General features: G+C 50.5%; 1 protein-coding gene across 1 annotated transcript in view; it reads right to left on the bottom strand.

Moving 5' to 3' along the window:
• Positions 1-21,439, bottom strand: part of ABCA3 (ATP binding cassette subfamily A member 3) — a 59,623-nt gene extending 38,184 nt beyond the window's left edge. The window contains exons 1-8 of the mRNA XM_039491665.1: positions 21,386-21,439; positions 11,692-11,953; positions 9,011-9,138; positions 8,311-8,476; positions 6,168-6,427; positions 4,580-4,696; positions 3,482-3,602; positions 999-1,172 (exon numbers count right to left, since the gene is read on the bottom strand). Coding sequence (XP_039347599.1) covers positions 999-1,172; positions 3,482-3,602; positions 4,580-4,696; positions 6,168-6,427; positions 8,311-8,476; positions 9,011-9,138; positions 11,692-11,953; positions 21,386-21,439 — 1,282 coding nt within the window. The remainder of the gene's footprint in view (positions 1-998; positions 1,173-3,481; positions 3,603-4,579; positions 4,697-6,167; positions 6,428-8,310; positions 8,477-9,010; positions 9,139-11,691; positions 11,954-21,385) is intronic.
• Positions 21,440-23,955: the final 2,516 nt, after the last annotated feature.

Below are 23,955 nucleotides of genomic sequence, written 5' to 3'. Positions count from 1 at the left end.
TGCCTCAGTGCCGTGTCCATATTTAAGGCATGTACCATTTGGTCCTCCTAACACACTTGTAAAACCTCCTGTATCCCCTTAAGAGTGCTTTGAACAGTGTCCCTGCCACATACCACTTAGATTAGTGTAACCTTCACGTCAGTCTGCACCATTTCCCATCTGGGCTCCCACATGGCCTCCACCACTGTAGCGCCTGAGCATCTCTCATAGGTTAGAAATTATAGCCCATGGCACCCTTGCCAGGTACGAATGTACAGTCAATCCCCATGTCACAGATGGGGAACCGAGGCACAGACAGGATAAGTGACAGGAGTGGGCCCTTGGTCACAAACCATCCACCCTCTTTTGCACTTTCTGACACTGTACCAAGGAGAGAGATGTGTGTCTTCTCCCCTAAAAATACTACTCATGTCTCAATCTCCTGCTAAGTTTCATCAATTCGCAAAGACAATGTCCTTTTTGGAAAAAGAGACAGACGGCTCATTGATATGGAAATTAGCGGGGGAAAGATGATCTGGATTCAATTAACATCAGAAATGACATTCCTTACAGTAGTATTAACTTTGTAATTAACAAAAGCAAAACCACCGAAGAATCCTAGCTTTGCCAGCCAAATCCAATTTGGAGATGAGGTGCTCCCAACAAACTGAGGGCAGCTCCTCCAGAGAGGTATAAGTTATCCAGAACCTCGAAGCCGGTAAGTGTGTGCATTGACAGATCCCCTCCTTTGGATTAGCTGTCCAAGGACTGACTCCTGCTCTCACTTATGCCAATGACAAGCCTCCTTCAGTGGTACAGGATCAGTATCAAGTCTCAAGGTTCAAAAAAGGAGGCCAGATTAGAGCCTGATTTTTCAGACTAGCATCAAAGTGCTTAACATCCCCAACCCTGGAACTCTAGAGCTCAGTGTAAGTGTCCAGGCTGACTTCCCGTGCTTGGCTTCCCCAGCTGGGCCCGCATATTACAACAGCAGGGAGAGAGAGACAAAAATCACTCACCTTTTCCTTCAAACATGCCTATCAGTTGTGCCCCCATGGCCATGGCAACATTGGAGATGAGGCAGGATGACAGCTTCTGACTGTGGGACATCAGGTCGTAGCGAGGTGAGATAAAAAAGTAGGGGATGTAGGAGAAAAAGTAAAGGAAACCCCCAGCGGCAGCTGCCACATTTGCTGCAAGTGCAGAGAAAGGGAAAAAAAAGAAAAGAAATTTCCAACAGGGTGGTGACAAACACAAATGGATACAGACATACTGCAAACTTCTCCAGAGCTTCCATGCAAGGAGATCTAAGTACTTGGCAAAGGCGGGTGTTATGTCCATGACGCCGACGGGGAAACAGGCACAGAGTGATTGACTGATTGGCCCAGGCGACACAGTAGGTCAGTGGCCAAGCTGGGACTAGAGGAGAGTCTCCCAACCTCCCTGCACTAACTATCGGATTGCACCATGTCGTTTCAAGCCCCAGAAAACTCCAAGCAGTGCAGTGAAGAGTTCAGCAGGTTCAGTGAGGTCTTACTGCATACACTGGCCCATTTTGGAAAGGTCCGGTATATAAGCTTCCCATGCACCACAGCTTTTAATAATAATGCTGAATGGGGATGTGTATTGACAGCCCTTACTGGGCATCAAACCAGACAGCTCCCAAGTGACTGCACGCCCCACGCACAGCCTAACAGTAAGGGGAACATGCTTTGGAGCCTTTCCCAGCATCCTACCATACAGAGAGCGGCAGCCAAGGACACCTGCGGCCTCCCAAACTGAAGCCACTGCTCAGTGCACATCTGCAGAGGAGAGCAGGCTTGGTTTTGTAAGTCACACCAGGATGACGGAAAAGGCCAAACCCTTCCTCCACCAGATGAGTCCTGCCCTTACCAGGTGGGAGAGGCATCAGCAATTCAACATACAGACCTTTCCCATTAGAAAAAGGGATGTTTACAAGCCATGACGCTGACCCCGTAGGAAAGAGCTTCCCCTACTGGTGTGTTTCAGAACAAACTGCTCCCTGAGTCTCCTGTGGAAAACTGCTGGAGGGGCTGATGGAATATTTGCCTGCATTCCTCACCCAGCACAAAAATCCAGAGCAACAGCTTCTCTAGCCTGGCTAGAGGTCACCCTCCCCGTTGGACTGTCCCCTGTACAACAAGAATAAGAGCCATTAGGAGATCAAACAATGGACAAGTGAGACCAGCAGGTATTTCCATTGCAGTTATTGACATGGAGGAATGCACCTGCTCTGCTGGGTTTGTGGCACACTGCTCATCCCTCTGTCCCCAGCGTACTCGCACTTAATGCCCAGTGCCAAATGGACAACTGGGCAAAGGTCCCACAACAAATCAAACCTTCAGGTGGCTCCGCTGGCAGAGCATCAAACTCTAGATCAGGGTTTCTCAAACAGGGGTCGCCGCTTGTGTAGGGAAAGCCCCTGGTGAACCAGGCCAGTGTGTTTATCTGCCTCATCCACAGGTCCGGCCTGATCGCGGCTCCCACTGGCCACAGTTTGCTGCTCAGGGCCAATGGGAGCTGCTGGAAGCGGCGCAGGCTGAGGGACTTACTGGCTGCCGCTTCCAGCAGCTCCTACACAAGCTGCGACCCCTGTTTGAGAAACCCTGCTCTAGATGTGAGGGTGCAGGCATCACGACTCTCCTCTGGCTTCTTGTCTGCCTTCCCTGCTTGCCCTCTTTAAAGCACGGGCCACAACAATCCTACACAAATACAGCTTGCTGCCCTCTGAAGCTGGAGGCACTAGGTTGGAGGCGGGATTTCATTCCTTTGGTCACTAGTTCCATTCGGAAGGATACCAGAAGGAAGCCGGGAATTCTAGACAAATCCCCTGCCCACTCACAAGCAACCAACAGCCCTTTGGTTGTCACCCCTTGTTTCCCCACAAAGCTCCCACACAGCGAGGGGCATTCAGAGGAGCTAGCCCAACGCTGTGATATTTAGCCCCAAAGAACAATCAGTGCTCATGAGTGCTGTCGAAACTACTCCAGCCCCTGCCCCTTCCACCACGTGGTGAAGAGAAATTGCAAAGATGGAGCTGTGGGGCTCTGTATTTATTGGCTCTCAGTGGCTCCTATAGCATATCTGCTCTGTTTGTAAGTAACAAGTTGGCTCTGCAAGGTCCAAGGGATCTGAGAGTCAAGCTGGGGTCTTTCCTTCTCACAAATCCCCACTGGAAATAAAGGTTCTGCAGGACAAAACCCCTTAGTGACACCTATGCAGCTCCCCCTGTCTTCCAAGGTTTAACTGATTGCCACTTGGTATATCATTCTGTTGATCACTCTCAAGGCAGATCAGACTCTAGGTGACTCTCCCAGAGTTGGGCTGGCTCTGCCAGGCTAATGGGAAGATCTTAGTAAAGTCGGCAGGTAGGATCCACACGGGAAGAGGATACGGTGCCATTTCTATATGGGTGTCCATGTTCCATAGCCAAAGCACCCTCTCTGACAAACAGCATGAAAGGTTAACAGGATGGGCTCACCTCTGGAGAAGAAGGTGCTGACCATGAAGCTGAAGGAGATGGAGGAAATGGAGAAGACGGCCAGGAAGGTGAACACCAGGGTTGGGTCACTGTTGGTGAGTACCGCCCCCTGCTGGCTTACCTACAAACAAAATCCAGGCCACGAGTACTGTTACCCACACGGACACAGCACCTAGCCTGGGAACTGAGACCTGCAATCCTCATGGGCTCGGTGGTCAAAAGAGATAAAGAAACTGTGTTAAAGATACCCAAGAGCTTTCTACCCTACAGTCTGTACCACTGCACTGAGCATTACAGGCGGTGATTATCCTAGTGTAGACCAGGCTCTAATGAAGAGTGGCCTTTATGCCCCTGACACTCCAAGGACTCCTGTAGGCTCACCACTGGAATGGCTAGACTGGATCAGACCCATGGTCCCACCAGTCCAGCACCCTGTTTCTGACTGGCCAGCACCAGCTGCTCCAGTGGAAGGCACAGGAAACCCTTCAGCATCAGTTCTGGGATAGCCTGCCCACAAGGGAAGTTTCCTCCCATTGGTTAAGGCTGCATGCAACCTGAAGCAGGAGGGTTTAGATCCCTTCGAAAACCCTGGGTGATTTAATCCTTTAATAACCAGATGTTCCTGTTAACCATATGAACGTTCCATCCCTTTCTGAATCCTGCTAAGCTCTTGGCCTCAATGATGCCTGTGGAACTTCTTGCCACAAGGTTGTGTGAAAAGCAAGCTACGGTGTCTGCAGAGAGGGATTCAGACACTTACAAAGGCCCAGCCTGAAGTAGCAAAGTGAACTTTCACGTTGAGAAGGGGCAGGCACCGCCCTGACCCCCAATATTGACTTCGAAGTCTTACCCCCCAGCTTCCACTTTCCCCCTGGTCTGGGATAGTGAAGAGAAAAGCTGTCTGGATTGAAGTGGAGAGTGGTGGGGAAATATAATTCAGCAGCATCTTTGAGTCTAAGGGCCTAGGACATCCCCCTCCCCCTGCAATCTAAAGCCACCTGCAGATGCCTGTCTACATGAGAAAGCCATCAGCTCCCCCACCGCCATCCCCAGGGTGGTTCTGACATATACCTTGGGAGCCGGAGCCAGGACACTCACCTTGACACAGAAGAGCACCGTGACGAAGAAGATGGACACCAGGAGGAAGAGGAAGAACATGAGGAACCAGGCACTCCAGTGCAGCCAGTTACTGAGGCCCATCATGCGCATGTACTCCTGTGGGAGGTCAACACAAGTGCATATTACCCTGTGCCGTGGCAGCCAGCTGCTGGCAGGCTGACAACTGCCTGCCGAGAGCACCCTGATCAGATTTTCCATTGTGGGACAGAAAGAGGCGGCTGATGAGAACCGGGCACCATGTGCTAGAACCAGGCCCAATGTGGGGAAGCACGGTGCAGCTGTCACCCATGCGCAGTTCTATTTTAAATCCTAGCCTGTCTCTGAACAACCGCCAGTGACTCTGGATGACGTGGGGGTCAGGCTGGGGTGGCAGGAAGAGCAAGGTTCCACTGGAGCACTGGGTGGAAACCCAAATCCATTTTCATAGAGGATAAGGCCAGAAGGGACCATTACAATTATCTGGTCTGACCTCCTATATAACTCAGGAAAAATCTCACCGACCAAAGAAGAACTGAACCCAGGACCCTCAGATTAACAATCTGATGCTTTAGTGACTGAGTTACCTGAGCTCATGGTTGCCTAGACACCAGTCTCTTGATATAAAACAATGCATTGTGCCCCAACACCTAAAGAAACCCCCAACCCCAACAAACCTCCCTATGCACCTGAGCCACCAGAACCCACAACAGTTTCCATCTCCCCCAGAGCCACCCTTTAGGCATCAGACTCAGACCCAAGACAGCGACCCGCCTGCCACTGCCAGCAGATCTAAGAGCATCGCCAAGCAGACAAAGCTGCATGGCAAGGTGGCAGAGCTGAATTCCTGCAGCAGGATCAGCTTCCTTCCTCCCTGGAATTCACTAACCCTCCACAAACCCGCTTTCCTGCCCTCTGCTTGCCTGGCAAGAGTGGGATTTTGTTTACAACTCAGCAGCTTAAAAGCTTTAGAATGCATCTGGCACGGGCAAGCAAAGCAGTTAATGCAGAGTTATCTGTGACTGTGCATAGAGACCGAGCCCATACTGATCGCAGGCTTTTTACTCCTTCCAAGGAGATTGCACTGCATGAAGCTAAGCAAGGCTCTTGCCATTAGTTGTTTTTCTTCCAGGGCTATTTTTTCACATGCTCCTTTTGCAAAGGGTTTTCCACCCACTCCCTCACTTCCCTATGGCTTTCCTCTCCCTTGTTCCACTTGACTCCAGCCCACGTGGAGTGCTCAGGTTTCCCTCCGCAGCCCAGGACAGCATCATTTCTCCTTACATTCTTCTCACAGCTGGCTACCAGGAGCACAGACACAAGCAGCCTCCTCCAAGGTGCAGAGCCAGGCTGCTGGGGCAAGCTGGCCAGCAGAGCAGAGCAACCTTGCCGGCTCAGCTTCCCAATACACTCCCCTCCCACCGCATGGGAACAGCAGGTGACCACTCAAGTGCCATCCTGTCTTGGAAGCCATGGTCCTGATCTCCCCCAGACTAGAGCGCTCTGGCAATAGCACATGGTGTCACTGCCGCAGCGGCAGCTCAGCCTGCCAGGAAGCCACCAGTGCCCTGGCCATCTGCCTAGCATTTACCTTCAACTTTTTCTCCTTCTCGTGCACAATGGCGCGGACGATGTTGAGCGAGGTGTAGGTGAAGCTCAGCATGAGCAGCAGGGGCAGCTGGTTCTGGATGGCGAGGAGGAACAGGTCATTGACGTATGGTGGGTAGGGGAAGCGCTGGACGGCCACGGTGAACTCCTCCAGCAGGCGGGTGGCAGAGGCGTTGGCATGGTATTGTATGATGGCTCTGTCAACGGCATGCTGCACGGCCAGGAACCCTTCCCGGATGTAACCTGTGAGAAAGCACAGAGTGACAAGTGAGAGGCACCACAGGAACGGAGCGGCCAGCTGCCCCGAGAGGTGAATGCTTCCCGCTGGCAAATGGGTGCGCACTGTATTATTTGTATTAGCATAACGACTGGGCGCCCAGACAGGGAACAGGACCTGATGGTGCTAGGTCCTGTACAAACAAACACAGAACCTGCCCCAAGGAGCTTACACTCTAAACCAGGAGTGGGCAAACTATGGCCCACGGGCTGAATCCGGCTCGCCCACCATTTGAAGCTGGCCCTTGAGCTCCTGCTGGAGAGCAGGGCTTGCCCCGCTCCAGCACTCCAGCTGGGAAGAAGGGTCAGGGGCTGCTCCACACGGGTTGTGGAAGCAGCTTCGTGGCCCCGCTCCAGCGCTTCAGCCAGGGAGCAGGGTTGGGCGCAGCTCCCAGAAGCCACGGCATGGTCCCCCTGCAGCGCTTCAACCGGGGAGCAGGGTCAGGGGCTGCTCCACATGGCTCCCAGAAGCCACGGCATGGCCCCCCTCTGGGTCCTATGCACTCCAATGGCCCCGCTCTAATGAACCCCTCCAGTGCTCCAATAGGAGCTGCAGGGGCGGTGCCTGCGGATGGGAAAGCATGCAGAGCCGCCTGGCCGTGCCAGAGCCAGAGAAGGAACATGCTGCTGCTTCTGGGAGCTGCTTGAGGTAAGCGGCGCCCGGAGTCTGCATCCCTGAGCCTTCCCCTGCACCCCAACCTCCTGCCCCAGCTCTGATCCCCCTCTTGCCCTCTGAACCCCTCGGTCCCATCCCAGGTTACCCTCCTATACTCCAAATTCATCATCTCCAGCCCCACCCCATAGCCCGCACCCCCAGCCAGACCCCTCCCCCCTCCCACAACCCAACCCCAATTTTGTGAGAATTCATGGCCCGCCATAAATTTCTATTCCTCAGGCCAAAAAGTTTGCCCACCCCTGCTCTAAACAGATGTATAGAACATGGCAACGAGGGGTAATGCTGCGTATGCTAGGAAAGGATGCGGCCTTCAGAGGCTGTTTGGTGGAGGAGGAGAAGCAGCAGCATAATTAGCCCTAGAATTGATCATCCTCATTGTTCCATGTGTAACACAGTGCATACGGCACCATACAGTAGGGCCCATGTTTTATTTGGACTGTTCCTTGGATAGGTTTCAGCTATTGCAGTGCATGGCAGCATCCCTGCCCCAAAGTTTTAACCGAGAGCCAGTGATGCCAGCACTCCCACCTGCACTGGCTGCCAGCAGCGTGCTCCACGGATTTACTACAAGAGGAAGGAGAATAGTTGGACTAAGGCGCTGGGTTAGGACCCAGCAGACCCGGGTGCGACCACTGCTGGAATCCTGTGTCCAGTTCTGGGGCCCACAGTTCAAGAAGGATGTTAATAAATTGGAGAGGGGCCAGAGAAGAGCCAGGAGAATGATTAAAGGATTAGAAAACCTGCTTTATAGTGATAGATGGAGCTCCTTGAGCCTATTTAGCTTAACAAAGAGAAGGTTAAGGGGTGACTTGATCACAGTCTCTAAGTGCCTACATGGGGAACAAACATTTGATAATAGGTGCTTCAGTCTAGCAGAAAAAACTCTAGCATGATTCAATGGCTGGACGTTGAAGCTAGACAAACTCAGACAGGAAATAAGCTGTAAATTGTTAACAATGAGGGTAATTAACCACTGGAGCAATTTACCAAGGGTTGTGGTGGATTCTCCAGCACTGACAGTTTTTACATGAAGATGGGATGTTTTTCTAAAAGCTCTGCTCTGGGAATTGTTTTGGGGCAGGTCTCTGGCCCGTGCTGTGCAGTTCAGCCTAGATGATCACAATGCTCCCTTTCTGGCTTTGGAATCTATGAACCCCAGAGACATCCTGCTCACCTGGTGTCCCTCCATCAGCAAACTTGGCTTCTCTGGGGCCCGGTAACTGGAAAAGTGGGAACAGGTAGCTGGTGTGCCAGTCACGGTCGAGGTTGGGGTTCAGGCCTGTCTGCTCGCTCCGGGGGGCATTCCTAGGGCTGTATTTGAAGCGCAGCTGATAATTAACCTACAAGGCAACAGAACGAGAAGGGCGCTGGAGTCAGAAAAAAATTAGGGGATTGTGGAGGAGGCAACGGAGAATCAGAGCCTGAGAGAGAGCATCAGTTTGAGAGGAGAAAAGGGAGATGCATCTTGGAGCACCCCCAAAAGACCATTAGGAGGTTTTCCCCAAAAACATCACAACAGGGCAGCTGTCTCTGGCCTGGACAGGTGAAGGGATACCAGTCCCCCCACCCTGCGTTTAGCATTGGGGATGCTGTGTCGGGGAGGTGCCGTCTTTCATATAGGTATCTGGATACTTTGATGACCCCCATCACTATGGCAACCTCGGTACTCTCCTCTACCACCGTGGCACTAGGAAATGCTCATGGCGTTCTCTGTGCTCCACTTGGTGCACAGTAACATCGTAACTGGGATGTCCTCTCTCTCATGTCACGTTGAGGCAGCCATGGGGGTCACCACACAGCTCCTCAGAGCGCTGGCCTTTGTAAGGGGGGAGGACACCCACTTCTGAAAGGGTCTGGCCTGCAGATTCACTTACCTGCAGTGGCAAGGGGTCCTTGCTCTGATTGAAGCAGTGTTTGAAAACAAGGGCGGCCAGCACGTTACCCGAGCGGTTATCAAACTTCACGTAGTCCTCAAACTCCCTCTCCGAGGGGAACCCTTGAGCTGCAGAGGAGGGAAATCAATGCAGTGAGTCGCCTGTGACGGGGTGGGCTCCGCGGCCACGAGGGAGTGCACTGGGACGTTTCCAAGCCAAGGGCTTTTGGGTTTCAGTCCTGACAGGCTGCCTGGGGAGCATGGCGGGATGACATCATCAGAGCTCTGCTTTGATCAGCGACATTGGCTCTGTCTCCCACTTGAAGGCAGCTCCAGTATAATGCCCCGTCCCCACCCATGCCAGCTCCTGGTACCAAGGGGTTACGTTCTTCTCCTTTCACAAGAGAGGAAGCTCACCCCGCCCCCAAATCCTTAAAGGAAAAACAACGGGAGAGTTTGATTCATGCATGTGAAAGCCCAGCCAGACTCAGACTCTTCTTAGGCAAGGCCTGTACAAGCCTCCCGCAAACCGTTCTCCCAACTCCGCCCCCCGTTTTGTGGCCAGCAATGTCAGGACCCTCCCCAGAGCCAGCTCACCAAACCCGTCACCTGACAATGCAATGCTGGTCTGGGACAGCTCTTCTAGAGCTAGAGGGGCTCCCCTCCAACAAGGCTCAGCCAGGGTAGGGCGTTTGCTGCCAATATGTAGCTAGTGTGCAGCTACCCAGAGAACTTCACTCGCCTGGGTGGAATCTGGCACCTTTTACTGGCATTAAACTAACTCAAAACCAGAACAAATCAAATGTTGGCTAAGGTGGAAGGTCTGGTACCGATCCCATCGAGGTTATGCTGTTAAAGGGATCCTGCCAACCTGGAAGCCTAAGCAATATGAAAAGTGAGTTAAAAAGCAATTTCAGGATCCAGCCTCGAATCCCCCTGACAATTCCTGTGGTTGCAAAACCCCATTTCCCTATTTGCAAAGCTTTTTCTCTCCAGTGCTGGGTGAAAGACTCATGCAAACTACAGGGAGAGACAGATCATTAGAGCTGATGGAAAAGGGAATTTCCATTCCATGGGAAATGCCAACGTTCGCTTATTTTCCAAATTGGAATGAAAAAAAAAATTGTTCCACAAAATGAAACTTCCAAAATATTTCAGAAACATTCAAAATGACAACAAAAAAATATTCCGATAAGGTCAGAACATTTCACAACAGAACACAGGAATGAAAATGAAGCAGTTCCATAATTTCCCATTGAAAATTTTGATAAAAGTGAAATGTTCCCACAAAACATGTCCATTTAGCTGAATCAGCATTTTCCAACAGAAATTTTTTTTCACCTGGCTCTCCCTATCATAGAGGGAAACTAGCAAAACTGACTAGACAAAGAGCTGTCAAATGCACAAAACAAACGAGCAGCATAAAGGAGATTGCTAGTTTTTCTAATCTCGTTCTGTTAGCCCAGGGGTGGGCAAACTTTTTGGCCTGAGGGCCACATCGGGTTTCTGAAAATGTACGTATAGGGGAGGCTGTGCCTCCCCAACCAGCCAGACGTGGCCCGGCCCCCGCCCCCATTTGACCCCCCCGCGTCTCGGCCCCTGATGGCCCCCTTGGGACTCCTACCCAATCCAATCCCTCCCTGTTCCCTAACAGCCCCCCTGGGATCCCTGCCCCATCCATCCCGCCCTCCTCCCTCCCCTGAGTGCCCCTGGAACCCCACATCTGACTGCCCCCCGCTGCCCCATCCAACCCCCTCCTCTTATTCCTGACTGCCCACCCAGGACCCCTGCCCCCATTCAACCCCCCCTCCTTCCTCACTGCCCCCCCCCGGGACCTCGGCCCCCTGTTCTCCACCCTCTGACTTCCCTGACCCCTATCCACACCCCTGCCCCCTGACCACCACCCTGAAGTCCCCTGCCCTCTATCCAACCCTCCCCTCCCCCCCCCGCCCCCTTACTGCGCTGCCTGGAGCACCGGTGAATGGCGGCGCTACAGCCACGCCGCACAGAGCACCAGGACAGGCAGCTGTGCCGTCTGGCTGGAGCCAGCCCCGCCACCGCGCAGCACAGAGCACTGGGTGAGGCCCGTCAAGAGCTCGCAGCCCCGCCGGCAGCGCAGTGAGCTGAGGCTGTGGGGAGGGGGATCAGCAGGGGAGGGGCCGGGGGGCTAGCCTCCCAGGCCAGGAGCTCAGGGGCTGGGCAGGAGGGTCCTGCAGGCCATAGTTTGCCCACCTCTGTGTTAGTCTCTCTCAGGTACTGCTTTGACAGGAGGTGAAAATTTCCAGACAGAAGTCTGATTTTTAAGTGATTCCTTTAATTGCAATAGCAGAAGGCTCACCTCAAGATGAAGGCAGCCACATCACTGTCACCTGGTGCCTACATCAGATTTTGAACTCTGGTCCCTAGAAATGATTAACTTAGAGAAATATCCATTCTCTTCTGAAGCTGAATCCAGGACACTTAAAGCAGCCTCCCCACAGATCTCAATTTAGCAAAGCACTTAAGCAGGTGCTTAGCTTTAAAAGCACTTAAGATAATCCCATCTCTCTTCAGCGAAGCAAAACGTGCTCAAGTGCTTTTCTGAATAAGGCCATATGAAACGCGTGCCCATATACATGTACACACTGGTTTCTACACTTAAAAGACCTCCCTCCCCTCCAGGAACCCCCAGCCCATTCTAACCTTTGATATTGATGCGCAACGCCTTTTCTACCACCTCTGCGATGCTCTTCACAGCAGTGATGTTGGAGGGGACATAAGCCAGCTCCCAGGGGTTAAGTTTCCGGTGATGGAAAAACCATGGTAGCTCATCCACTGACTGGCTGAGGTAGATGGTGGCATTGGGGTGACTGATCGAATGCACTCGGTGGCGGAGCGCAATGAGGATTGCAGCAAATAGCAATGGCAAGCAGATTTCTATGACCGTTACCAAAATCTGTCGCTTCTGCAGGAGAAATAAGGGAGAACCAGTTAGACTAGCAGGCAGGGGATCAATTTAGCACTGGGAAGGAAATTATAGCTCACATGTGCCAGTACTACGCATAGTGAGTCAACTGCATTTCACTGTAGTCAGAGCCAAAGGCAAAAATGATGACCATTAAGTGCATTACATTGGCAAAGGGACCCCAAACAAGCCAAGACCCAACTGTGCTAGATGTTGTACAGGCAAAGGGAAGAGACGCTCCCGGCCTCCAAGATCTTGTCATCTGGGTTTTGTGGCACGTAGCACAGGGTGAACAAGCCAAAAAGGCCTGGGGAGTTAATAGTGAATCAAGCCAGTTTGCAGCCTAGCCACTGTCAGCTAGCAAGGTTTTGATGTAAAGTCCTGATGGATGCAGGAGCACTCAACTCATGACATGTCATTCTCCACCCTCTTCACCTCTTGCTGTGCACAGAGAACCTTCCTAGAGGTAACGGCAATTGCATGCAAGAAACAGACAGGAAATACAGGGCTCTCCTGGCCATCTCTGGGCACTTCACAGACATCAAATTACACCACAGCATTCTTACAAGGATGGAAAGGGATGCTTGGTGATTGATCACCACTGGGGTGAAGGACAGCAGCTGATTAACAGCGCATAGCAGCATTACCCAATACCTCAGGGCTGGGAGTGAAGAACAATCATGGATTCAAATGGAAAAGGAGAAGAATGGGGCAAGCGGAGCTGGAGTTAAGTCAGAACATAGCACGGTTAATTCTCCTCCTCCAGCAAAAAGAGGTCTTTATAAGCAGGTCAGCTCTGACTCCAGGGGAAGGAGCATCTCCAAGGAAGTCACAAATACCGCTTCTTGCAGCGCCTCAGCAATTCCCTGGAGGCCACCCATCAAAGCACCCAGTCTGATTAGCTGATGAGAGCTGACAAATTCACAGCACAAAGTTGAATAGCTGCAGATTACAGCAGGGCATCAAGGATAGCGGGAATCTGACCAGCACAGAGCATGCCCAGCTGTGGGGCTATTCGGCAGCACTGGAATCTGACAGTATGTCTGCAAAGTCACCTCTTGTTTGGTTTTATATGTAAATACTGGACAGTTTATAGTATAACCCTACAGCAGCTCCAAGCATGACAGCCAATCCCACCACATCTATAATGGTTAAAGCTACTTAGCTGCCAACCATTCAAACCCTAGCTGCAACAACACTGTTACATAGAACTAGAGGTGCTGCATGCACCCCATACAGTAGGGAGAATGCGTCTGAGTCCAAAGCCTCTGCCTCAGAAGTTTGCCTACACTGGAGTTTTAATATCAAGTTAACTGAGCTGACATTTAACTCGAGTTAACACATGTGAATGTGCTAGTCTAGACACTCCACGTCCCTGGCCACAAAGGTCTGTGATATACCTAGGGCTTTGTCCTGGAACAGAAGCGTGTAGAATGTTCAGACATGGTAACTAACAAGTACAATGGCATTAAAACCTTAAGTGCAGTCATACCCAAAGAGTTTATAATCTGGAGGCACAAGGCAGTAAAGCACAACAAGCTAAGTAGGGTGTTATTCCAGCCACAAAGTTTCCCTGAGTACATGGAATGCCCCACTGACAAGTGTCAATACTCGTACTTACCATGTCTATCGCTTTATGATTCCCAAGGCCATACAAACATTACCCTCTACAGCCATCCCAGGAGGCAGCAAAGTATCAACATCCTCATTTTATAGACAGGGAAACTGAGGCACAGAGCAATGAAGTGACTTGCCCAAGGTCACTAAGTAAATCAGTGACAGAGCTGGATTAAGTGTGAGTTCTTGGCCCATAGGCCCACTTCTATGCTCAATCCATCAGACCACATCACCTCATTAAGGCCTTCATCCCAGGCCAATTGAAGTCAGTGAAAAGAACGAGGAGTACTTGTGGCACCTTAGAGACTAACAAATGTATTTGAGCATAAGCTTTCGTGGGCTAAAACCCACTTCATCGGATACATGCAGTGGAAAATACAGTAAGAAGATATGTATACACAGAGAACATGAAAAAAATGGGTGTTGCCATACCAACTGTAATGAGAGTAATCAATTAAGGTGGGCTATTATCAGCAGAAGAAAAAAAAACTTTTGTAGTGATAATCAGGATGCATTCCCAACAGTTGACAAGAAGGTGTGAGTAACAGTAAGGGGGGAAAACAAGCATGGGGAAATAGTTTTTACTTTGCGTAATGACCCATCCACTCCCAGTCTTTATTCAAGCCTAATCTGATGGTATCCAGTTTGCAAATTAATTCCAGTTCTGCAGCTTCACGTTGGAGTCTGTTTTTGAAGTTTTTTTGTTGAAGAATTGACACTTTTAGGTCTATTATTGAGTGACCAGAGAGACGGAAGTGTTCTCCTACGGGTTTTTGAATGTTATGATTCCTGATGTCAGATTTGTGTCCATTTATTCTTTTGCATAGAGACTGTCTGGTTTGGCCAATGTACATGGCAGAGGGACATTTCTGACACATGATGGCATATATCACATTGGTAAATGTTTAGGTGAACAAGCCTCTGATAGCGTGGCTGATGTGATTAGGTCCTATGATGGTGTCCCCTGAATAGATATGTGGACAGAGTTGGCATGCATCCGATGAAGTGGGTTTTAGCCCACGAAAGCGCATGCTCAAATAACTGTGTTAGTCTCTAAGGTGCCCAAGTATTCCTCGTTCTTTTTGCGGATACAGACTAACACGGCTGCTACTCTGAAGTCAGTGAGAAACATTTAATTGGCTTTGGATCAGGCCCCCAGTAGAGATGCTGCTTTAAGCATGAGGAGCAGCAGGAAAGGAGAAGTGAAGTTGGGACTGGGTAAAGGAACAGCAAGACTAAGAAGGAGGAGAGAAGAGTTGATGTATAGATAGGAACAGGAGGGAATAGTTGTGCTGAGCTTTGAATATGAAGGAGAATGGAAGCCAGTGAAAGTATCTGAGGCTACATTTACAGTTAAAACACTACCACCAGTGTAGTGCTTCAGCAACGGGAGGGGCTCACCAGCTACTATAGTAAACCCACCTCACGGGGACTTAGTTCGGCTTAACTCCAGTGCTCATGGATGTGGATTTTTCACACCCCGAGCGATGCAGCTGGGTCGATCTAATTTTCTAGTGTAGACGAGACCTGAGAAAGGGGTGTAGGAATGAGATGATTGGGGGAGGGGGATAAGAATCTTGGCAGCAGCATTTAGAATATAGTGAAGGGGAGGGGGAAGAAGGGCACAAAGGGGGTGACGATGCACAGCATCATTACACTGTGGCATGTCTTACAGTGCTTAGAAGACAGGGAATCAGGACTTTCAGGTTCTATTCCCTGCTGTGCCACTACATTGCTATAAACGTCACACAAGTCACTTTGCCTCCATCTTCACATTGGTAAAATTAGCAGAACATCTCAGAGGAGTATGGCCTCAGGGATAGAGCACTGGGACTTAGGAGACCTGGGTTCTAGTCCCATATCTGTCACCTGGCTGCTGGGTGACCCTGAGCAAATTACTTCACTTCCCCGTGCCTCAGTTTCCCCCTTTATAAAGCACTTTGAGATCTACTGATGAAAAGTGCTAAAGAAGAGCTCGGTATTATTTACGTACTTCAATGGGGTAAGGGGATGCTTAATAAAGGCTTGTGAAGTGCTTTGAGATCCAATGATAAAGGGAAGGTGTTATTACTCAATTTGTTGTCCAGGCAACTACCTGTTCAGGTGCCCCAGCCCCACCCCTGAACACCACCTGGAGCAGTCTTCAAGCTGTTAAATCATTTCCAACGTGGTGTGCAATTTGTGTAGCTGCTTCCAACAATCAGTTAATTTGGCCCACAAGTGTATTGATTGACATTAGGAAGGATCGCAATTTAAACCCAAGGACAGAATAGGGTTTGGTTTTCCTGTCAGAAGATTCAAACTGATGCATTTCACTATCCCCGTTGAAAGGATCGATGCACCGGAGTTGAACCTTGATACTTTCTTCATGGGTGTGTGTTTGTACTCCCCTCCCTCCACCTTTCATAGGTTGTTTTTCTTCCTACAACGGCTGATTCCTCCTGGGCCTATAAGAAACAGGAGTGAATGCAACAAGGCAGCCCTCACAGGAGATTATCCCCCCTACCTGCCATCCCCTCACAAACATTAAAGGATTTTATCCTCACAGTGGGGAAGGATCACCCCATTCTTCAGATGGGGAGACAGGAGATTAAGTGACTTGGCCAAGGTCACACAGCGGATCTGTGGCAGAGCCAGGAATTGAACCCAGGTGCCCCACTCCAGAGCCAAAAAGACCATGCTTCCTTCCCACACTGTGATGCACACTCCTGGGGAGGGCAAGAAGGTTATTGGGAAGGAGAGAGGGAGGGGGGAGCGAGGACCTGACCGGCTATGAATTATTTGTTGTTTCTTCAAAATACTGTTGATGAAGTAAGAATTCCTCTCTCTAGCCAAGTCCCCTATTCCAGCTCCAGCCACTGCTGCCTGGCTGGAGGAGCATGGCTGCCCTGGGCAGGAGGGGTGGGGAGCCCCTGTCCCACCAGAGGCTGATGAGCCCCCATGGGAGGTAGAACCTCCCTGCCCACACAGGTTCTAGGACATGCATGCTGGGACAGCGCCAAGGCCAGAAGAGGCTGAGGCCTGTGAGCAATTTGAGGGCCTCCAGGGTGGCATAAATGAGGAGAGGGGCACAGTCTGGCTCTCTGGGACCTGCTGCCTGGAGCATATCCCAAGAGCAGTGGGGCACCCGGCCAGGATGGGCTCCCAGACCCCAGGCATCCATGGAAATACTGTTTTTTAGAAAGAGGGGGGCTCACCTGGGACGTGAATCCCTGAAAGAGGGTAGCATTTGGGGGACTGGCAGTACAGCTAATGCTGCCCCACTCACTGCTGCCTATGCACCTGGCCCACGTTTGGATTCCCCACACACATCTGGCTGGGGCAGGATCAATCAGAGGGGTGGCTGCCTCACTTTGGCATTTACCAGGCATCAGCCTGTTTTCTGTCCCCCTGGGGTTTGGGAATCAATGAAATAACTGACATGTCACGGGCCAAATTCAACCCTGAGGTAAATGTACTGCCATCCCTGGAGTTACACCCAGCATGATCTGGCCCTGAATGATGGAGGAGTGTTTCAGAGGCCATGCTCAGAGTCAGCGTTATGAATGTTGGATGGTTTTACAACATTCTCCTGGCAGACAGGCTGCCTCCCAGGGCATCATCATTGTATTAACCCTCTAATTGCCTCCTGGACCTTGTCCAAAATCATCATCTGGCTCCATAAACGGAAGACAACATACTCTGCCCATTGCAGGACTGCACTATTACAGCGCTCGCTAGCTCAGGAGGCTACGGGGATGCTGCCATCTCTCAGCAGCAACTAGGGTCTCAGCTACTGCTGTCTAGTTGCTAAGCCAGTCACATGGACCCAGCTCCATACACAGAACTAACCCTCACACAACAGCCATTTTAACTGGCCTGCTAATCACTTGCAAGTTTCATTTCTTCAATCAGAGCGGCTTTCCCTGAGTAGGAGGCCAGGGAGAAACAAGCCCTTTGGCTGACCCAGGCCTGCCAGTTTCCTATTAGAGAGAACTAAGCCCAGAGAGATATATCCTGAGTCTCCCAAGACACACATACAAACCCAGGAACAAGAGTGACCCAGCCCCTGAGGATGTTTGCTTTGAGTACAGTGTCCCCCATTCTGCAAGAACCTCCGAAGTACAAAGCTACAAAAAGAGGCCTGTGCTCTACCCACTAGACAATGCTGCCTCCCAGCACTAAGAGCATCAGACAACTGACGAGGGAAGTGAAGCAAGTTCAAAATGAAGTCTCCTCGTTCAGGCCGCTGGCTCCAGCCCTCCATGATGTGGTAAGGCAGTCAGGGTAAGATACTAGCTGCATCCACATAGTGCAGCGGTCTCCAACCGTTTTATGCCCAAGATCACTTTTTGAATCTAATGGCAACCCAGGATCTAGCCTGCCTCTTCCCCAAAGCCCTGCCCTGCTCACTCCATCCCCCCTCCCCATCGCTCGCTCTCCCCCACCCTCACTCATTTTCACCGGGCTGGGGCAGGGGGGTGGGGTTCAGGAGGGGGTGTGGGCTCTGGGATGGGGCTGAGGGTTTCGCAGTGTGGGAGGGGCTCTGGACTGAACCTGGGGCAGGGGGTGAGGGGTGCAGGAGGGGGTAAGGGTGCAAGCTCTAGGAGGGAGTTTGGGTGCAGGAGGGGGCTCCGGGCTGTGGCAGAGTGTTGGGAGGTGCAGGAGTGGGGGCAGAGTGTTGTGTGCAGAAGGGTGTACAGGGTGCTGGCTCTGGGAGGGGGGTCAGGGCTGGGGCAGGGATGCAGGAGGGGGGTACAGGGTGCTGGCTCTGGGAGGGGGGTTAGGGCTGGGGCAGGGGGTTGGGATGCAGGAGGGGGTTCAGGGTGCTAAATCTGGGAGGGGGCTCAGGGATGGGGGTTGGAGTGTGGTTTCCCGCTGGGCAGCGCTTACCTCTGGCAGCTCCCAGAAGGGGCCAACATGCCTCTGTGGCCCCTGGGGTTGGGGGCCTCGTGGCTCTGCGCACTGCTCCTCTCTGCAAGCACTGTCCCCACAGTTCTCCCAGCCAATGGAAACTGCTGGGCCGATGCTTGCAGGCAGGAGCAGCATGCAGAGGAAGACCCCTGCCCCCGGGCTGCAGGAGTGGCATGGGGCTGGGGTAGGCAGGGAGTCTGCCTTAGTGGTAGCCACACTGCACTGCTGGAGATTGTGATCGACTGGGAGATCCCCTAGGACTGATCAGTCAATTGTGATCGACCGGTTGGTGACCACTGCCATAGTGCCTAGGAGCCCTAGTCACGGACTAGGACCGCACTGTGGGTTTGTGATTATTTCAAACATGTAGTGCTGATCTGCAACTTTTTCATGGTTTTTAATTGTAAAAACAAACTACAGATTCCACCCCCATTGCAAGGGCAGGCTCCGTGCCTCTGCATGTCTGGGTGGTGAGTCACGGGAGAACAGGAAGGTGGCCCCAAATCAGCAAGAGGCCAAAGGAGCTAAGCACTGTTTGAGCTGCTGTCTGATGGGTGGCCCATTAACCCTTCGCTCACCGGTCAGCCTGAAGGAGCTTACGCTTCTCATTGCTGCCCAGTTTGTAGAAACACAGCTGGGCTGATGGGGTTCTCCATCAAGGAAGAGACAGGCTCTGTGCTGCTGAATCAGGCCGCTTGAATGGAGCCAGATCTAACCCAACCTGCCTTCCCCTCCCACTGGTCCAGTGCCTCACCGCAATCCTAAGAGGCAGACAGGTTTGGCAGCGAGGGGCAGAGCTGAACCGGCAGTGAGCCATTCGTACTCAAGAGGCAGGCAATATTCAAGGCCAGGTGGGTGGAAAGCCAGAGGTCCTCTCCCTCTTTCAACAGGCACCGCAGGGTCTATTCGGATAGTGGCGAGGTGGAGCTGGGCCCCGCGTTCACTCCTCTCCCAACATGAGCTCAAATGGTTACAGTGCCAAGAACCAGTCTTGAGTTACCAGCATGGCTGGACGTGGACAGACTAACGCTCCCTCTCTACTGCCTTTCCATGGGCAAGTGGACCAGCTCTATCGGAACGTTCCGTTTGAAGAGGTGATGCAAGGGCAACAACAAGGAGACATTTTGTGAAATGAATCTTTCTACAGGATCATTGGATTAGCCACTTCCCCCAGCCAGTGCCCTTTCAATCAGGATAGAGACACTGAAGGAAACACCCCTTCACCAAACCAATCCCAGTGTTCTCCACCTAGAGCTGCTTCCACAATGCCCACACACCGCAGGGTTGTGGGAGAGAGTTGCAATGAGAGGGTGGAGAACAAGGATTGGGATTGTGGGCCATGCACAAGACACAGCACCAAAATAAATAAATAAATAAACACACACACACACCTGTCAAAAGCATACAGCTAAGGGTAGCATAAAATCCTTTTTTACCTGTAAAGGGTTAAGAAGCTCAGATAACCTGGTTGGCACCTGACCAAAAGGACCAATAAGGGGAGAAGATACTTTCAAATCTGTGGGGGAAGGTTTTTTTGTCTGTGTGTCCCGGAGTCAACAATAAACCGGGGCAGGGAAAATACATCTCCCTAAGCTAAGCATCTAATATTGCAGAAATAGTAAGTAATAGCAAAGAAATGTGTTAGGTTATCTTTTGTTTTAGCTTGTGAATTTTCCCTGTGGGAGGGAGGGAGGTTTTATCCTTGTTTTTGTAACTTTAAAGTTTTGTCTAGAGAGGAAATCCTCCGTGTTTTTGAATCTTTTGTTATTCTGTAAAGTACTTAACATCCTGATTTTACAGAGGTGATTCTTTTACCTTTTCTTTAATTAAAATTCTTCTTTTAAGAACCCAATTGATTTTTCATTGTTCTTAAGATCCAAGGGTTTGGGTCTATTTTCCCTGTACCAATTGGTGAGGATATTATTCTCAAGCCTTCCCCAGGAAAGGGGGTGCAGGGCTTGGGGGAATATTTTGGGGGAATAGGACTCCAAGTGGTCTTTTCCCTGATTCTTTGTCTAAATCACTTGGTGGGGGCAGCACACTGTTCAAGGCAAGGTGGAATTTGTGCCTTGGGAAAGTTTTTAACCTAAGCTGGTAAAAATAAGCTTAGGGGGTCTTTCATGCAGGTCCCCACATCTGTACCCCAGAGTTCAGAGTGGGGAAGGAACCCTGACAACGCCCCTGGTGAGTTTGGTCAGCAGCTTCCAATCAGTGCTCTGCTCTGCCCGGAGCACGCATAGCATTTGGGAGCAAAGCAGGATGGAACATGGATCAGATGCCCTGAGCAACATGCCGGCTGGGTGTGGGCTGTATGCCAGATGGATAGAGCCCCCACCCTAAAATAAAAGCATCTGAGAGATCAGGCATTTAAAACAGTGTTCCCTGATCAGTATTTCAGCATCTGGAAACTAACTAATGTCAAATCTGAAGTGCCTGAAAGGCTGAAAGAAACAAGCCAGTGTCCAGCTGCCCTAGTCTCACAGCTTAGCCTTGCAGAGCTAACAAATTTGATGACTAGCTCACAGCTAAACTGTGTACCCCAGACTGTATTTGGAGCAGATTGCAAAGAACTAAAAAAAATCAACAGGCTGTCCTGATTTAACTGACAAGGATTGGTAAATGGGGAGGGAGGGAGCGGGGGGGGGCAGGGAAGGGGTGTGACAAAAAACTAAAACCACCCTGCCTTCCTCATGCATACACTCAGACAAATCCAGAAGAAAACGAACCCAGAGACATTCTCCTCTGGATGATGACCTGCCCTAATGGCTAAGGTTCACTGGAGCTTGAAGACATACCAGGAGGGTCTTGAGAAGTGACTTAATTTGAAGCATCGTACATTAGACAGCTAAAGCCATGCTTCTCTTAGCCTCATCTCCACAATCATCTATTCTCCTCCGCACAGAAAGCCCAGTGTGAAAGTACCTGCAAAATGTAGTTCTTCCAGAGAAGCAACCCAAACTGCCTTAACACGACCATTCTTCAATCAGAAGAGGAGAGTCACCCAGTTCCTGGACTCTAGAAAAAAAGAGCAGTCAGCAGTGAGTGAAATGTACAAAAGAAACCCAGGCTCATCTATCATGGGGGTGGCTATTAGAAGAGCCCAGCACAGCTTTCTCTTGCTGATTCTGTTTCATCTGCCTGTATCTAGTTCTTAGGATGACCCCATCTTGCCCCTTCTCCTGTCTGATGTAGAATCTGTACAGCACAAGTAGCAGCAGGGCAAGCTTCCCCGACTCTACCCTGCCATTGTGCTTCAAACCTGGCCCAAAGGAACTACCTCTTGGAAAGAGGGAGGGAGGTGTTCATGCTTTATAGCCCATTTGGTTTTTGGCCAGTTGTGAGATTCCCAGTAAGGTGCTCAGTTATGGTGGGCTTCTCAGGCAAAAACAACTGATCTACCAGGAACTTACCTGGGGCCACCAGCTCTTTTCACATCACGCAGCTCCCTGAACAGCCAGCACATGGGAACAGCTTTGGGTCTAGCCCGGTTTCTTTTAGCAATGGATCCAACTCTTCAGGGAGTGAGGAAGTCTTATTTTTACAGCATGAGATTTTCAAATGTGTTTAAGTGAATTATGCGCACAAGTCCCATTGACTTTCAATGCAGGATCTTGGGTGCCTAAGTCACTTAGGTGACTTTGAAAACTCCCACTCATAGGTGCACAAAGACCTTTCCAGAGGCAAAGCTGCATCAGATGGGTTGATAAATTACTAGGTCCTTGCCTCAAAGAGCTTACAGTCTCCAGCCACCATACCAGAGACAGCACTACCACCACTAGGAGCAGACGAGAGACACATTCTGAGGTTAGCCCCACTAGACCTCCCAGAGCAGAAGGCTTAGAGAACTTGGACCGGGGGGCAGGTCTGTTCCATGTGTAGCGGAGATATGTCTGAAGAGGGCAAAAGACCATTAGAAGAAGCCTGGATGCAGCCTAAGGTAGAATTATCAGTAACAATGCAGGAGCCTTCAATAAGGAGGGGGATGGGGTGTAAGAAGAAATGAGGCCAGGTGCAGAGCTGGGTGCTTTAAAGGTCAGTATTTGTGCAATGCTTTGAATGCTTAAAGCTCTAGGTAAGTTATATTACAGCAGTCTCACCAGCAGCAACTGCCACATAGGAGGTTGGAATGAAAACTGTTACCTATTGTTTCCAAAGCAGTCAGCTTTCAGGCTGACATTTTCCAGGCTCAGTCTCATACAAATTCACTTCAGGCAAAATTTGAGAAAAAACCCTTTGGCTGTGGAATAACAGGAGGACAAGCTCACACACTCCTCCCTCCCACCCCTCTACCCCACTGTAAAAAGCAGCCTCTCTTTCCCCCACCTTAGGGCTAAGTTAAAAACATCTGAAATTGTTCCGATCACTGCACCCACACAGAGCCCCAGTGAAGTTAACTGGGTTCTGCCTGTGCAAGATCAGGGCTCTGATGTCTCAACAGGTCTTAATAAGCAGCACATGCTTGGCTAAGTTTGGGGAGGGAAAGCATGAAGGTGTGTCGTGTGCATGCGCGTGTGTGGTGGGGAGAATGGTTTTGAACAGTCAAGAATGTCTGAAAATGCAGCACTGAGCATACATATGCACAGCAAAAAGTTGTGCTAAGCTGTTAGCCGCCCACAGAGCCAGCTCACTTGCTAATGGAGATAATGGCAGCGCATTTGTCGGTGACTTTAGTGAGAGCAGCATCAGGCTCACCCAGGCGGATACAATATACGGCCCTGACCCCACAGTCGGATCCAAGTGGAAAGAGCCTCACGGAGCCCTAGTAACATCACCTAAATGAGGAAAACGGACTAGAAAGGAGAGGAGAAAGTGAAACTGACCTGACAGAGAACAGTCCAATGCACAGAGTAAACAACCAGAAAAAAGTAGAGAAATCCTTTTCCTCCCCTATTCTCTTTTACTTGCAAAGACTAGAACAGTAGGAAAAACATGCCATGTTCACTCTGCCATGCCCCACAAACAGATATGTGTAGCATAATGTTAAGTACAGCCCTGCAAATCTGCGGATATGTCCATGTTTACGGATCATGGATGGATGCAGATATAAAATTTGTATCTAGAGCCCTGCAAATCTGCGGGTATCTGCTTTATATCCACAGCCCATGTTTGCGGATCGCAGATCAGATGCAGATACACATTTTGTAACTGCACAGGGCTCTAATGTTAAGTTTTGATAAGCCTGATTTTTAGCTTAGCCTTAACTGGACCTCCCTCTTGGGACACAATTTGCACAAGCAAATCATTAGAGAAAAGATACTTACTGGGATTTATAAAACTAACAAAGGCATCTGTTGTAAACTCTAGTGGCCTGTTTGTAGTGTTAAGCAACTCCTGCTCTGGCTGAAGTCACTAGAGCTACAGGTGCTCCACCCCTTTAAAAAAGAAATCTGGCCATTGTTGTTTATAATAACAAATAACCATAAAGAAAGAGTCTAAAGGGAAGAAGTCAAGCCATAGCACAATTTAGATTATAAGACATCTCAGCACCCAAT

The sequence above is a fragment of the Mauremys reevesii genome, linkage group 10 (genome assembly GCF_016161935.1).
Source record: "Mauremys reevesii isolate NIE-2019 linkage group 10, ASM1616193v1, whole genome shotgun sequence".
In the NCBI taxonomy this organism is placed as follows: domain Eukaryota; kingdom Metazoa; phylum Chordata; order Testudines; family Geoemydidae; genus Mauremys; species Mauremys reevesii.
The sequence above is the reverse complement of the archived record's forward strand: the minus strand, read 5'-3'. Positions and strand labels throughout refer to the sequence as shown.